This window comes from Siphateles boraxobius, unplaced genomic scaffold (assembly GCF_051911475.1).
Source record: "Siphateles boraxobius isolate OS27281-9 unplaced genomic scaffold, OSU_SipBor_1 25, whole genome shotgun sequence".
Classification (NCBI taxonomy): domain Eukaryota; kingdom Metazoa; phylum Chordata; class Actinopteri; order Cypriniformes; family Leuciscidae; genus Siphateles; species Siphateles boraxobius.
Window position 1 is genome coordinate 26005139 of NW_027508866.1, and position 16363 is coordinate 26021501.

General features: G+C 37.5%; 1 protein-coding gene across 1 annotated transcript; it reads right to left on the reverse strand.

The window, feature by feature from the left end:
• Positions 1 to 484: 484 nt before the first annotated feature.
• Positions 485 to 15860, reverse strand: ca9 (carbonic anhydrase IX). The gene is made up of 11 exons (XM_077243338.1): positions 15681 to 15860; positions 11200 to 11232; positions 7570 to 7740; positions 6484 to 6626; positions 5042 to 5134; positions 4833 to 4899; positions 2977 to 3134; positions 2745 to 2871; positions 1539 to 1604; positions 1364 to 1457; positions 485 to 1246 (listed from the first exon to the last, which is right to left on the reverse strand). Exons 1-11 carry the CDS (start codon positions 15796 to 15798, stop codon positions 1165 to 1167), a joined length of 1152 nt encoding a protein of 383 aa, XP_077099453.1. The 5' UTR covers positions 15799 to 15860; the 3' UTR covers positions 485 to 1164.
• Between the last annotated feature and the right edge of the window lie 503 nt (positions 15861 to 16363).

The window sequence follows — 16363 nt, forward strand, 5'->3', positions numbered from 1 at the left end:
ATATATATATATATATATATATATTTATATATACATATACATATACACACACACACACACACATATATATATATATATTCCTCCCATTTTGATGGTTTAATCAAGCTTTTAGGATCTTTAAGAGCAAATATCCCCGCCGGACATCACTTTTGGAAACTACTCTGTGTAGAAACTGACATTAACCAAGATTGGTAAATGCAAAGCACTGCTGTTTCATGGCAGCTATTGCATTAACTTAACTTAGTAAAGTGTTACTGATATTTGCTGCTTTGACACGTTAGGATCTCAGAGTCATGTGACCTCTGCCCTTCTGTCAATATATAAATGACCCTGTGACCTCCCCAGTGCTTTAGATTGCATAATTATTCAGTCTTCAACACAGTTGTGTTGAAATACACACAAATGCTTTACATGACCAGTCATAACTGTCTATACATTTAACATATATAATGTAACTCATGGACTTTAAATGAGAAACAGGAAGAGCTTTCTATGTCAAAGTTTAATCATCTTAAGCAATACTGGTGCTTACAGGAATCATCAAGCAGCTTCACATAAGACTGTGTGGAAATTCGCAGCATATAATGAGTGAATCATAGTTTGTGGTCCACTCTCAGAAGGCAGTAGTCACTGTCTGGGTTGTGTGAATGTAGGCTGGGACTTTAGAAGCTTAAAATACCACAATACATTTCGTGGGTGGATGAATGAAATATTATTTACTTGATATTAATTATGATCTGATTAATTTCCTAAATTCAAACATTTTGGAAGAAAAAGCTAAATGAATAAAAAAAACCTTCAATATTAGACATTTACATTCTTAAAATGAAGGTTCTTTATTGCCATCTGTAGTTCCATAAAGAACCTTTAACATCCATGGAATATTTCCATTCCATTAGTTCTTCTTTGGCATCACTGCAAAAACCCCTTTTGGAACCTTTATTTTAAGAGTGTATGTTAAAAATATCCCGACACATATAGTGACATAGCTACAACATACCACAACATACGACTATACAACATAATTATAAGATTAATCACAGACAGTCGCTTCTACTAATTTGCAAACCAGATTTTGTCTGGGTAATTCATTCCAAAATCTCACGTTCAAGACTCATTCCTCAACAAACAAACAAGACACAAAAGTTTCAGAATAAATGTGTCTCATGTTACGGTAACAGAGGTTTGATCTATGTCTTTGGCAGCTGGTTTATAAATAACATTTTGCTTGGAGTCTTTTTTAAACCTGTAGAGAGACAGAGAGAAGCATGTAAAGTCCAAAAAGCAGAGAGCAGTAAAAGTTATTAAAAAAAAACATAAGTCTTAAATTAGGTGGTGATGAATAAGATGTGCATGAACATACTTTGAGTGCTTTTTCTGCTGTCGATATGTGTACATGGAGAAGACCAGCAATGTGATGGCGAAGAGAACGCCAAACGTAATGGCCAGAATGTGCCCTGTCAACAAACAGCAAATTGTCTCCAGTTGATTTGTAATCATGTTTGCATTACACATTACAGTAAATGATGGATTCTTACATTCGGTTCCACTAGTTTTCATTACATTGTTGTCTTGTGTTTCAGGCCGTGGAGCTTCTCCGGCCTCTGTGAAAAACAACACTTAATCCACATACACTGATAAATGTGATTACGAATCATATGTGTTATTTGACAGAATCATATATCAGCCAAATCCAGCACAATGTATGTTGTATGATTTATTATCTACAGTGGCCTCACTAAGTATTACTAAACCTACAAGCCTAGTCAAGTTTATTTCTAGAACGCTTTATACAACACAGATTGTTTCAAAGTAGCTTCATAGTAAAAAAACAGGAAAATAAGAGTGTTAATGTTGTAAATTTTATTTAATTTCTGCTGTAAAGCAGCTCTGCAGAAGATAATAGTATTATTATTCAGCTCAGTTTAGTTCGATGTGGATTCGTTTCAGTTCAATAACTGTGTTGATGTTGCAAAATTGGTGTAATTTTCCAGCTCACTTCAATTCAAAATTTGTTCTCATCTGATAGTCAGTGTAGTTAAATCAATGGCATTACTGAATATTTCTTGAAATAATATTAAACCAAGAGATGTTTGTTGGGTTCAAAAAGATACAACGCTATAGAGCCACTTAATATTAGGTGTTTTTAATCACTTGTGTACATAAATCGTACATAAATTCAAAGCACTTGCATGTAATCACATGTAATGACACTACTGTAATTCGCCTTTTTCGCCTTTCTTCGACTTTGTCGCCATTGGCTTTTGGCTTGCTTAGTGACACTTAATTTTATATTTAACAATATTATTACAAGATTATTTTCCTGTTATCTCTGTTAAGATCTCTGCTTTGAAACAAACTGTATTGTAAAAAGCGCTATATAAATAAAGGTGACTGGACTTGACTTGAATGAACCCTAACCCTACTCCAACCCCAATAACAGCAAAAACCCAGTCGCCAAGAGTTTTGCAGAACAATATGTATGTACAAAATCATTACAACGCATCATATGCTGAATTTGATCATGTAGCTTTTTTCTAATATAAATATATTCAGCCTTTTTCATAAATAAGACTTCAAATACTTCTAGGGGCCAATGTTAGTTGTGAAAAAAATCAGGTAAGTTACGACTGTGTCTTAAGAACTAGTGTCCCACTGGCGATTAATCAGTCTTACTTTTTGAATTTATAGACTAATCTACATTTTTTATGTAACACAGATCTAAAAGTGTACATTGTACATACTTCCCGTAGTGGATAGCGGGTGGAAAGATGTCAGCACTTTTCTCCCGTGCAGAAGTTGTGGCGCCCTGAAATTTTTGGACAGAAGCTTGTTGTGTTCAGTTTTCAACGAGTCCTCCAATGCCGCTAGCTAGCAGAAGAAAGAAGAACGCAGTGATTTGGATGAGTTATGCAATAAAATGCCATATAAATGTCCTTTCATGTGTTTCTGACAAGGTTGTGAGAATAGCCTGACCTGTCTTCTTGACACTCTGATCGAGTCATTGAACAGAGTCCAGCTGACCGTCTGAAAGCACGGAGGGGTCGTCAGGGACCCATCGTACCTATAAAACCCCTCCAGGCTGTTTGGCAGAAGATGGCGCACATTAAAACCAGGAATCTCAGTGTTTGACTCTGACAAAAAGACCATTAGATCAGGTTAGACGATAATACATCTCCACTTGGTCCAGAAACATCAGCAATGCTTTTCTTTGTTAACAGATATTAAGGCATCTTCACACAGTCAAGTTAAGGCTGCTCTGTGCCTGCTCAGAATTCAGTGTGAAGACACAATGCCACATAAAAGCCAAACTAAACTAAAGCTGCAAGCAGCGAAGACGGGCAATGTGCATTTAAAGTGTGTAAATATAAAAGAACTATGTCAATATCAACTATCAACTGTATATATGCCATATTTACTGCAGCAGCTGGTGCCACTATGACCATGAACCCCAACTGCCACACAGTATAAAATAGACTGACTGACACACACACACACACACACACACACACACACACACACACACACACACACACACACACACACGCACGCACGCACGCACACACACACACACACACACACACACACACACACAGAGGCAGAATAAGATAAAAGGATCAGTTGGAGACTGTTTACCAGTTAGCTGAGCCAGAAAATTCAACAAAATTTTAAACAAAAATAAATTCTAAACTGTGACAGAAAGTAGTCTTTGGTCATGTCTAAATATACAGTATATCCAAATCCAATAGCTAATAAAAGTATGTCTGAAAACTCTGTTCTCAGCAACAAGGCTTTTCTCAACCCTGTTTATAAATAGGCCTTAATTTATTTATTTATTTAAACCAGATAGCACGAAATCTGCATATTTTTAACCTGCAGTAATCATATTGGATATAAAAAAATACAATGTTTTTTACTTTTTATTTGTATTATTTCATATAGAAATCAATGGTGTATATTTTATTATTTAGAAGAAATGAGACTCTTCCAGTTTCCCATTTTTGTCCATAATTTAATCCCTTGCTGTGGTAACGCCGTTTAAGATATCCAATACCCGTTCACAATTTAGCATCTCCAATATATTGGCATCATGTTGAGAAAGTTTGGTGTGAATCGTATGAAGCCCTTTGGAGCAGTAGTTAAAAATTTAGAAATCCACATTATAAAATGTACAGAATATCTGACTTCCTGTTGGTCAGAGCTAATGACTGTAAATTAGAAAGTTGTCTGGTTTGATGAGAACAATATATGAACCGAGTTTGGTGACTGTAGGTAAAACTACCCCCCCCCCCAACACACACACACACTTTTGTCAAAAGGTGGCACTACTGAGCCCCTCTAACACGCCCATTTTTAAGGTCTACAGACTGACAACTCTGTCTCAAAAACACGAAAAACACAAAGTTTGACACGTTGCCATGACAACTGTATTCAAGATATCAAGAATCCTTTCACAGCTGTATATCTGCTGTGTCTTGACATTATTCTGACAGAGTTTAAAAAATAAGAGGGTGATTTCAAAGCATTTTGAATGTGGCACACTTCCTGCTGCCAGTTGGTGGCGCTATAACTTTGACTCAAAATAGTCAATATAAAAGGGTGCGCTGCAGAGCCAATGTGTGTGCAAAGTTTCAAGTGTTTTTTTGGTTGAAAATAATGTTTTCGCCCCTTAGGGCTTGGGCCCGAATGATGCCTGCTCTGAATACAGTTGTAATTTAAGTGTGATGTGTGTCAATTCTGAGCAGCATTAAACAGTCCATCTAAAGGCCATTTCAGGAGCATTTCTGTCCCACCTTTTCAGTATAAATGTGGCATTAGTTCCAGTTTCTTACCTTCTATGCTGATGTCTGTTAAAGCAGACAGGATCTTTTCATAGTTGTCATTTTCATGCAGGCCAATCTGTTGAGGAAAAAGTCAAAAGAAAATATTAACAAACACATTGCAAAGACGTTATTGGTATTAATCAAACCACATTCTGCTGCTTAGAAAACTTTACAAAAACTTTTAGAAAACTTAGAAAGCTTTTAGTCGAAAGACTTACACCTATGAATCCTCCTAACACTGCCAATCCATCAGCTTTACTAGCAGCCTCAATCAGATTTGCATATTTGGAGTTATAATGAACCACGTGGATCTGGGGAAATGGGGAAATTGTCGTAACGTAGTATTATGCAATATGCTACACGTTATTTGCAATGTTTGTAATCACATGATTAGGAAAGAAAGAATCTGCAGACTTTTTCTATGTTGATTTTTAGGGAGAAATTGACTTAATGATGGAATAATTTGTTAAAGAAAGCTGAGATATAGGGGAGACTAGGGATGTGGAAACTCTTTTAGAATTAACATCTGTAAGTCAGTGTTTTTTTGTTTTTACACCTTTAAATTATCTCAAAATTCTAAACTCCAAGCAAAAAAATAATGCATTTGCTAGATGTGTGAACTGTAACAGTAAGTGTGGTGGTTAGAAAACTATAGAAAATATGGCATTCATTTAAAATTTTGTACATGCAATTAATTTGTTAATCAAATTTACTAGATCAAAATTAGTTTTACACCAATCTGCATCAACTTCTTTTCCTAACTTTTAATTCGAAAATGAAATTTTATTCTAAAACAGCAAATTAGTTGAATAAATGTTGAACAAAAATACATATTTAAAACACATTCTATTAATAATAATAAAAAATAGACAGTGGGCACAATCTCATGGCAATTCATAACTGTTTTAAGTTTTGGTGAATTGATGGCTAATCCACACAAATTCATCATTCTATTTACATATTTTTGTTTGATCTACATACAGCATTGACTGGTTATAGGGCTGGAGCTTCACGCTTACATTTATGAAGAATTTTTTTTTCCCATATGGATCACATCATATAAATTCATATGATATCATCACCTTGTTCAATAGTTATGTTTTCTCATGAGATCAGTTTGGGAATTCCATACGGAAAACAATTAATGCCATGATATTTGCTCTTATTGCCTGTTGCTTTACATTAGCCACTTTAACACATTAAAATTCACGCCTTAAAATTGCTGGATTGCCTTTTCTGTTAAATGTAGGCCTACTATCTGCTGTTCACACAAACAGCAGCTTTCTGTCGTTTCAGTGAACGCATTACAAACAGTGGAAAATGTCTTCACATGCCCAAATGAGCAAAACACTTCAGTTTCACTACCTGTGTAAAACAGTAATAGTGTATGTCATATATCCATATGGAAACTTTATGATTGGCCTAAAGCAGTCCTGACCTCATAAGTACTCCAACTGGTAAGCTTTGTTCACACAGAGCATCCCTTCTCACCCCCGTAAAAGCCAGAAGTGATTTACCAGTATTATTTCTCAGTGTGTCTACACTTCTCAACATGATCTCTAAACGATAAAAGGTCATTGTAGTTTTCCAGAAAAGGCTGCATGTGTGAAAGCGGCTATAATTTTATAGAGACCATTAAACGGCCTCCATCTCTGCTCACCTCCGCAGGGAAATGTACGTTATCTACGGTGTGCTCTGAACCAGGGACCTCTGTAGTTCCCCAGTGAAAGTGAAGCTGGGCTGCGACGTAAACGTGATCAAATCCCCTCACGATGCGCATGCTGCTCGGCAGGCTCAGCTGCACTGACAGAAGAACATGAAAACATGCATTTCAGATTCAGATTTACAATCAACATATGCCAGTGAAATGGTGGACTTTTCACACCAAAAGCAATACAAAGAAGTGAAACAAATCAGAAGAATAGTCTGGTTTCAACCGAGGGCAAAAGTGTCACACTTTATATCATTATTTACTTTCCTTTTTAAACACAAAATTAAATTAAAATGTTTTTTAAAAGTATCAAAAAATAATTTCAAGCAACTGTTTTATGAATGATTTATCCCCATTTGACAGCTTTTTATTTGGTGAAATTTAATCTTTCAAAATCAACAGCAAAACAACTGGTAAATAAATAAAGTAAAGTCCATTAAGTGTATTTGTATTTGTAAGTATTATTTAAAGCTAAACGTTTAACTTTTGTTCCTCTAGCTGTAAAAATATTCAACTGGCAACAAGTGACCTTCTTTATGAGTGAATTTTGACTAAATTATTCCCTCAACAAATTTGATCAACACTGATTCAGGAACGAAACATGTAACAGTCATTGATACATTCACTCAACTGTTTTTTCATTTTGAAACGAAACGTAGCTATTGTGTTTTGCTCAGTGATGCAACAATTGCTTTGACTTCATTTTAAACAAGTTTTGGTGAAGCAAAAATACACAAAGTAACTTGCAATATCATGTTTAAAATTTAGGTTACTTACTATAAACTTATTGTTTGTTGAGCAGCAACATACTTATAACACACTGTTTCATTATCTTAATGTTTGTTCCACAGGAGATATTTGGATATATAGGAGATATACAGGAGATTTTTTAATTCATTGATATATTGACAGCTGAAATAAAACGTCCCTGTTTTTAATTCCAGAGATGTTTTGTACCGGTGTGAATATAGTTCCACATGTGACATTTGTCCGTGCTGAAACTCTTTTGTTTGGAGTGACGGAGCCTTGACTTACATGTGTGTCCATTGTTGATGAGTGTGAGAGCGGGGGAGCCGGTGAGATCATAACCCTCCAGTTTAATGGGAGGGAGTCTGGGGTCATAGGAAACCTTATGGGTGTCTATGTTGACTGGAGACTGAGACTTTCCACTGCAGTTTTCAAACACAGATGACCATGTGTCCTGATCTGAGACAATGAAAATCATTAATAACAGCCTGAACAATATCACTTTATTTAAAAGTTTAGAGACTGATGACAAATAGCAGTATTTTTCAAATGTATTGGACTAAATACAAAAAAGCACTAGTAATAGATAAAGCTTCTTCAGGACACAGGATTTCTTTGCAAAGACAAACATTTATGGTTAAAAATTATATAAATGTTTTAGAAAATGACTGATGGTTTGTCTAGATAAGACTCTTATTCCTCGGCTGGGATCATGTCGAGACTTTGACGCTGCATTGAAACTCACATTTGGACCTTCAACCCGTTGGAGCCCATTGAAGTCACTATGGAGAAAAATTCTGGAATGTTTTCCTCAAAAAACATTTCTTTTCGAATGAAGAAAAAAAGACACGAACATCTTGGATGGCGTGGGGGTGAGGAAATTATGAGGAAATTTTAATACTGAAGTGAACTAATCTTTTAAGGTTCTCGTTCATGTGGTTTATTTAGTACAAAACACTGACTTTGGGAAATTGCTCTTTCGTTCGCTTTATGAGCGATACAGGTGGGTGACTAGTGTGCGATACAGGTGGGTGACTAGTGTGCGATACAGGTGGGTGACTAGTGAGCGATACAGGTGGGTGACTAGTGAGCGATACAGGTGGGTGACTAGTGTGCGATACAGGTGGGTGACTAGTGTGTGATACAGGTGGGTGACTAGTGTGTGATATAGGTGGGTGACTAGTGTGCGATACAGGTGGGTGACTAGTGTGTGATACAGGTGGGTGACTAGTGTGCGATACAGGAGGGTGACTAGTGTGCGATACAGGTGGGTGACTAGTGTGCGATACAGGTGGGTGACTAGTGTGCGATACAGGTGGGTGACTAGTGAGTGATACAGGTGGGTGACTAGTGTGTGATACAGGTGGGTGACTAGTGTGCGATACAGGTGGGTGACTAGTGAGCGATACAGGTGGGTGACTAGTGTGCGATACAGGTGGGTGACTAGTGTGCGATACAGGTGGGGGGTGACTAGTGTGCGATACAGGTGGTTGACTAGTGTGCGATACAGGTGGGTGACTAGTGTGCGATACAGGTGGGTGACTAGTGTGCGATACAGGTGGGTGACTAGTGAGCGATACAGGTGGGTGACTAGTGTGCGATACAGGTGGGTGACTAGTGAGCGATACAGGTGGGTGACTAGTGAGCAATACAGGTGGGTGACTAGTGTGCGATACAGGTGGGTGACTAGTGTGTGATACAGGTGGGTGACTAGTGTGCGATACAGGTGGGTGACTAGTGTGCGATACAGGAGGGTGACTAGTGTGCGATACAGGTGGGGGGTGACTAGTGTGCGATACAGGTGGGTGACTAGTGTGCGATACAGGTGGGTGACTAGTGTGCGATACAGGAGGGTGACTAGTGTGCGATACAGGTGGGTGACTAGTGTGCGATACAGGTGGGGGGTGACTAGTGTGCGATACAGGTGGGTGACTAGTGTGCGATACAGGTGGGTGACTAGTGTGTGATACAGGTGGGTGACTAGTGTGCGATACAGGTGGGTGACTAGTGAGCGATACAGGTGGGTGACTAGTGAGCGATACAGGTGGGTGATTAGTGTGCGATACAGGTGGGTGACTAGTGAGCGATACAGGTGGGTGACTAGTGAGTGATACAGGTGGGTGGCTAGTGTGCGATACAGGTGGGTGACTAGTGTGCGATACAGGTGGGTGACTAGTGAGCGATACAGGTGGGTGACTAGTGTGCGATACAGGTGGGTGATTAGTGTGCCATACAGGTGGGTGACTAGTGTGCGATACAGATGGGTGACTAGTGTGCCATACAGGTGGGTGATTAGTGTGCGATACAGGTGGGTGACTAGTGAGCGATACAGGTGGGTGACTAGTGTGCGATACAGGTGGGTGACTAGTGAGTGATACAGGTGGGTGACTAGTGTGCGATACAGGTGGGTGACTAGTGTGCGATACAGGTGGGTGACTAGTGAGCGATACAGGTGGGTGACTAGTGTGCGATACAGGTGGGTGATTAGTGTGCCATACAGGTGGGTGACTAGTGTGCGATACAGGTGGGTGACTAGTGTGCCATACAGGTGGGTGACTAGTGTGCGATACAGGTGGGTGACTAGTGAGCGATACAGGTGGGTGACTAGTGAGTGATACAGGTGGGTGACTAGTGTGCGATACAGGTGGGTGACTAGTGTGCGATACAGGTGGGTGACTAGTGAGCGATACAGGTGGGTGACTAGTGTGCGATACAGGTGGGTGATTAGTGTGCCATACAGGTGGGTGACTAGTGTGCGATACAGGTGGGTGACTAGTGTGCCATACAGGTGGGTGATTAGTGTGCGATACAGGTGGGTGACTAGTGTGCGATACAGGTGTAATAAACAAGCAGTTCATACATTTCAAAAATGAAAATGCTTATCATTCACAAATGAATAAAGTGGCACAATGCTACCAGATTAAATCCTGTTAAGTTCAACAAATAGGTCTACAAACATTAAACCAACTGAATAATTGATAAATAACTGAAAGTGACAAAGGACAAAGAAACATGAATAAAAGCAGCAAACAGTAAAGTATTGGCATAATATATTGCTAAGAACTTGAGTAGCTACTGCAAGCTTAGCCTGAACACCTTGCTTACAGTGCTCACATTCAAGAGAAACACAGAAAACAATGAACTGAAACGCTTAGTTTCAGTGCTTAATGTTCATGATGGAAACACAGGTTGTGAAAGGACATACAGTTTACCGTGTTTCTGACACTGACTACATAAAGAGGCAAAAAAATCACACAGAGTAAAAATTACTGTAATTAATCTTCAAACTAACTAATCTTTCAGAGAAAAAAAAGACATTTTGTTTTTACTTGTTTTTTGTTGTGTTTTTTTTAAAGATGTTTTGTCAAACTAATGAGATGAGCTTCCCGTGTGACACAGCGTAAACAGCAGGAGGACACGTCTTCAGTGTGACAGAGGGAGACATCCCATAGTCAATGTGTTGGACCTGGTTTCTCTCATTCGGTTCCATTATTCAGATATGTTTAAATATGTTTTTTATTCACTCTTTATTTAGTCTTAGTAAGTGTGAGTAAACGTCACTTACTAGTAGCGTGATTCCATGTTGACCTGATTTGATTGTAATTACATTTTTCATTTGTTATGAAATGACTTGATCAAAATATCTAGTCTTTAATATAATGAAATAACTACAAAATTAACTACATGCTACAAAATTTCTAAACAAAATAATATAAATTACGATTCCCTTCACTCACTGTAGACTGTTATATATTACAGTGTTACTGGGTCATGACTCATTAAAGTACTGTAACTAAAGTCTGCTAGTAAGTTTGAAATTCAGCTAGGTCCAAAACCATAAGGAAAACTCTTAAAAGTTATTTAAAGGAAAAGGAAAGGAAAAAAGTTATTGTGGGCAGTTATAGTACATATATTTACCATGGTAACCCCACTGGTGCTGATGAGAAGAACCTGTGAAGAATGGAAAGAGATTATGTCAGGAAAGAAAGACTTTCTTGAAAAGCTTGACTGTTAAAAATGTGCGTGCGCGCGCGTGTGTGTGTGTGTGTGTGTGTGTGTGTGTGTGTGTGTGTGTGTGTGTGTGTGTTATCATTTTTGTCTTATTTGCTGGTATAGCTAGTGATTTTTGCACATATTGTTCATCACTGAAAATAAGTCATAGTAGCACTACTAGCACTGTCAATAAAAATAATAACAACACTAGAGCGGATACTAGGTGGAAAACACGTACGTAAATTCATTAATTAAATTCTAAATATTAAATATGATTCCTTGCAGACTCTTTAAACAGAGCCAAATACACCCTGCATGTGTATATCAAATATGTGAAACTTATAGTCTATATGCTAAATTTTAACTTCCTTGATCAGGGTTGCAGAATTATAATGCTTTTAAGTTATAGCGTTGACTGTAGGTACAGTAGGATTTGTTTTAATTAGGAGTCATCAAAATATCCATTAATATGTTTAACCCTGTAAAGCCTGACAAATAAAGTTTTTGAAATTGACCTTTTTAATGAATCTTTAGACTAAATATTGTATAAAAACCTATTTTAAAAATTGCATCCGTGTTTTTTGTTGAAACTCATATTTGATACATCAGACTTTTATGATATAGTGAGAATATGGAGCTCATAATCGAGGGAAAAAAAACTTTATTCAGAGGGAAAATATGCAGTTAAAAATATGCAGTTTGCTGCAGATGCTGATATTTACATGGCCAAAAAAGTAAGGAAATTCTGATGCTTGTAATGTACATCCATAATATCTTTATAACAGTATAGCAGATACTTAATGCATAAAAAAACAGTCATCAGACTCGTCACTCTATATCTGTCAATAATATGTCTAAGTAAGATGATATTTCAAGGCTTAGTTTAATAATCAAAGCTCTAGTTTTAAAACATATAATGCAATGCAATACAACGATGATTGAGAGATGAACAGATAAACCTTCCCCGAAAGCCTGATGATCATATTTGTTGCTCAAGATTTTTCTATAAAATGTTTCCTGCATAATCAAGTAAACCTGAGTTGCTTCAGTCCAGTAAATGTTCATCTTAAAATACAATCAAAATGCTTTTGATAACTTTTGATCACTGCAAATACATGAAGAAGACTCAGAAGACTCAAACTTTCAACCTACCTTTAGTGTATATAATACTATGAGAAACAGTAATAATATCAGCTATTACTGCAATATACTAATGCACTACTAGAAATTAGTAGTCTTTGGACAATTATTTGAGTCCTTCCAGAGCAATCCAGGCCCAGGTAGAAGAAAAACTGTTAGAACAGGTTTGGTCATTGTGAGCAGAAAGACAGTATCTTTTCCTTATTCACACACATCAGCACACTCACACAATCCCTCCTTCATTCAGCACAGTCAATGTGAGCATTATGTGCTCCAGGACAGACGCCTGATGCTAAGGTGACCGCTGAACCTGATATGCATTAAACAAATTCAACGCTCAAGCCACAGCAAAAAAAGGCCACACTGCTGAGCGTTTCAAAAACCAGATGCTCTTTCTGCAAAAACAGAGATGTCAAAACACTCATGGCCATGTTTTACTGAGTCGGTATGAAAGATTGCTCATCAGCTCATCATAGAGTTTAAGTCATAATGATGACTTTGTGTGCAGAGTGTTTTGTGGTCAGCACTAGATCAAACTCCTGTGAGCTTACGTAAAGACAAATCCGTGGCTATGTGTGCATTAAATGCACAACACTGAGACAAAGAACCACCTGACGTGATGCTGATATTCAGAACAACATCACTCTCGCATTGCATTAAATATCTTAATTGCCCATGTTTGCCATTTGCTGTCATTCATTTTGAAACTGACACATTAAAGTCACCATGAAATCAAAATGGACAAATCATATCAATGATTTATCATTACACATCATCATTGATTTAAATTCATGTTCCTGGTAATCTTGAATCAGAATAACTTCCTCTTACAGCATCTCTTCTCTTCTCTTCTCTTCTCTTCTCTTCTCGGATGACTAGGCCGGAGCAATAACCTGTCAGATTTGATGCAATTTAGGCACAAACTTTGTGTCTATGAAGTTCTATATGTTTCAACAGTGCTTGTACAACAGTAGCACATAGCTTTTTGGAAATCTATTTAAAGGAGTAGTTCCCTTTTTAAAAAACTTTTGCTGATAATTTACTCACCCCCATGTCATCCAAGATGTCCATGTCTTTCTTTCTTCAGTCGAAAAGAAATTAAGGTTTTTGATGAAAACATTCTAGGATTTTTCTCCATATAATGGACTTCATTGGGTACCAAACGGTCCAAGGTCCAAATGACAGTTTCAGTGCAGCTTCAAATGGCTTTAAACGACACCAGACGATGCGTAAGGGTCTTATCTTGCGAAACGATCGGTCATTACAAAAATAAATAAAAAAGTTTAAGTTTTATAAGCACAAATGCTCGCCTTGCTCTGTTCTGTGATGCACGTTCGTGACTCTCCTGTTCGAACTCGTTCATCAAAATGAACAAATCTTTGTCCGAGTCATTTCGTTCGTTGATTAAACGGAATGACTCGAAAAAAGATTTGTTAATTTTGAACGAGTCTTTTTACGAGTCATTTCGTTTATTCAACGAACGAAGAGTCACGAACGCGAAGAGAGTCGTAAGGAGTTGTAAGGAGAGTCATGAACGTGCATCACAGAACAGAGCAAGTCGAGCATTTGTGCTTATAAAACTTAAACTTTTTTATTTATTTTTGAAATGACCGATCGTTTCGCAAGATAAGACCCTTATGCATCGTCTGGTGTCGTTTAAAGCCATTTGAAGCTGCACTGAAACTGTCATTTGGACCTTGGACCGTTTGGTACCCAATGAAGTCCATTATATGGAGAAAAATCCTAGAATGTTTTCATCAAAAACCTTAATTTCTTTTCGACTGAAGAAAGAAAGACATGGACATCTTGGATGACATGGGGGTGAGTAAATTATCAGCAAAAGTTTTTTAAAAAGTGAACTACTCCTTTAAGTTCTTTATTATTCATGTGGCATCTTCATTTGTTTGTTTTTCCCGTATTCCTATATACAGCATTTTCTGTATTCTGATGCGGTATTTGTACAGTTAACTTAATTCCTGACTACCTCCTGGACCACTGATGCAGATTTAATACGGTGGAGATTTCACTCATGTGACCAGACATTCTCTCTCACGCACATGTTCACTGACACTTTCCCTTACAGGGATTATCCAGCAGGTAGCCACTTTTGAACAGGATCAAACCCAAAAATATCCCTCTTATTTTGGATTGTTCTAGTTTGTCAGGTTTGTGTCAGAATGTCTGTACGGGAAGCGATGAGTTGGAGACGCTGGTACACTCGGAGCGGCACGTAGACCAAATGCTCTCCAACCACAAGAAACCACAAACCATCCAGGAATATGTGATGAATGTGACGACACTCACGAAACTCATAGCACAAAAGGTTAGCTTTAAAACTTTCTTGGAGGATTACATGTTCTCTCTTCATTCATTACTGCATCTTTGTTTTTATGGAGGAGTTTAAATATTTGCAGTGTTCTGATTTACTGTATCAATGTGATCATGGAAGAAGGACTTTCCTGTTTGCTGAATTATCACTTTTAATTTTTCCATTCACTCATTATCAATGACATCTTGCTTCATGAGCTATTTCACAATAAGATAACAATAATCAAACATTAACTGACAACATACCATAATAAATACACACCCTTCTCTTGATAATCGGCAGGTTAACAAACCAATAAAGATCTCCAGGTACAATTGACATCAAGTCTGCTAAAGAAAATATTGATTATATGTTCATGCTGGTGTTGAAGTGATAATTGCTTCAAGGTGAACTTTTATATCAGTCTATGTCCCAGAATGCATCTGTTGTGTTAAATTCAGAGAGATGTAGGCTACACATGGATGAAAGCCATTAACCTCCCAAAGTCAACAGTCATGATGAAGTCAGCAGGAGACAACATTTACTATCTCACTTCCATAATTTGCAGTTTTTGCGAATTTCACATAAATAGTTTTTCTCAGTAATAACTGCTACATCTGTGGCTTTGTATGCATATTTTTTTTGAATATGCATATTCATATTTTTGTATACATATTTTTTACTTGACTATGACTATTTGACTACACTTTAAACTAATTAAATATTAAAAGGTCAAGCTTTTTTCTTTGACATGAATGTTTTAGCTATTCTAGAGTTTTTATTTACTTCCCTGACTTTTCAATAAAGACCGCAGAACTTTGCTAAAAAGCAGGAGAAAACCAGGAAAATGAACGAACTTAAACATAGATCAGCAGAATTTAGCTTGGATTATTCACAACCCACAATGACACTGATGGATGCATAACTGATTTTATGCTCACATGCAGAATATTCTCACCTTTACTGTGTTCCCCATCATCCCTCTCGCTGCTCCCGTCTTCCTCAGAGGAGGATGAAGGTGCAGTGACAAGCACCTGAAGATGAAGATGAAGGATGAAGAGCATAAGCAGCAGCATGTTAACCTCACTCACATACAGAACCGGTCTCAGCCTGTCCTGGAGGGACTCACAGGAGCCTGGGACTGGGGCCGGGCTTCACACAGTAAACCAATCACAACCCCTCAAGCTGCCTGGACATCTCTCTCTCTCTTTATCTCTCTCTCTCTCTCTTCTCTATCTCTCTATCTATCTCACTCTCTCTCTAACTCTCTCTCTCTATCTATCTATCTCACTCTCTCTCTCAGAGTTAGAGTGTAACTAAATCTCACACTCTCTCATAAACCACATCTCTCCCTCCTTCCTTGATCAAAGTTCAGTGTGAATGAGCTTCAAACTGAGTAGCTAATTCTTTTAAAGGCTCTTTTTCAGATTGAATTTGCTCTAAAATGTAGTCCTTAATTTGCAGTCTAAAATATAATGGCATAAGTATTTAAAACAAACTTAGGGAAAAAAAAATTCTTTTGATTGTGGATTATCGTGGCACTATTTTTTTAAATCTGAAAATATTAGTTTTTTTGTGCTTTTATCAATACTCTATTGATAACAAACTCGTTACACATTTGTATTTTACAACATGCAGATG

Bases quoted from the DNA above. Each gene is read 5' to 3' on its own strand.
- ca9 (XM_077243338.1), bottom strand. From the start codon at position 15,798: ATGCTGCTGCTTATGCTCTTCATCCTTCATCTTCATCTTCAGGTGCTT. The intron at 2,872-2,976 runs GTCAGGCTATTC...TTCTTCTGCTAG, and splicing joins TCAGAGTGTCAAGAAGACAG to CTAGCGGCATTGGAGGACTC. The intron at 1,247-1,363 runs GTATGTTCATGC...GTCTCTCTACAG, and splicing joins CAGCAGAAAAAGCACTCAAA to GTTTAAAAAAGACTCCAAGC.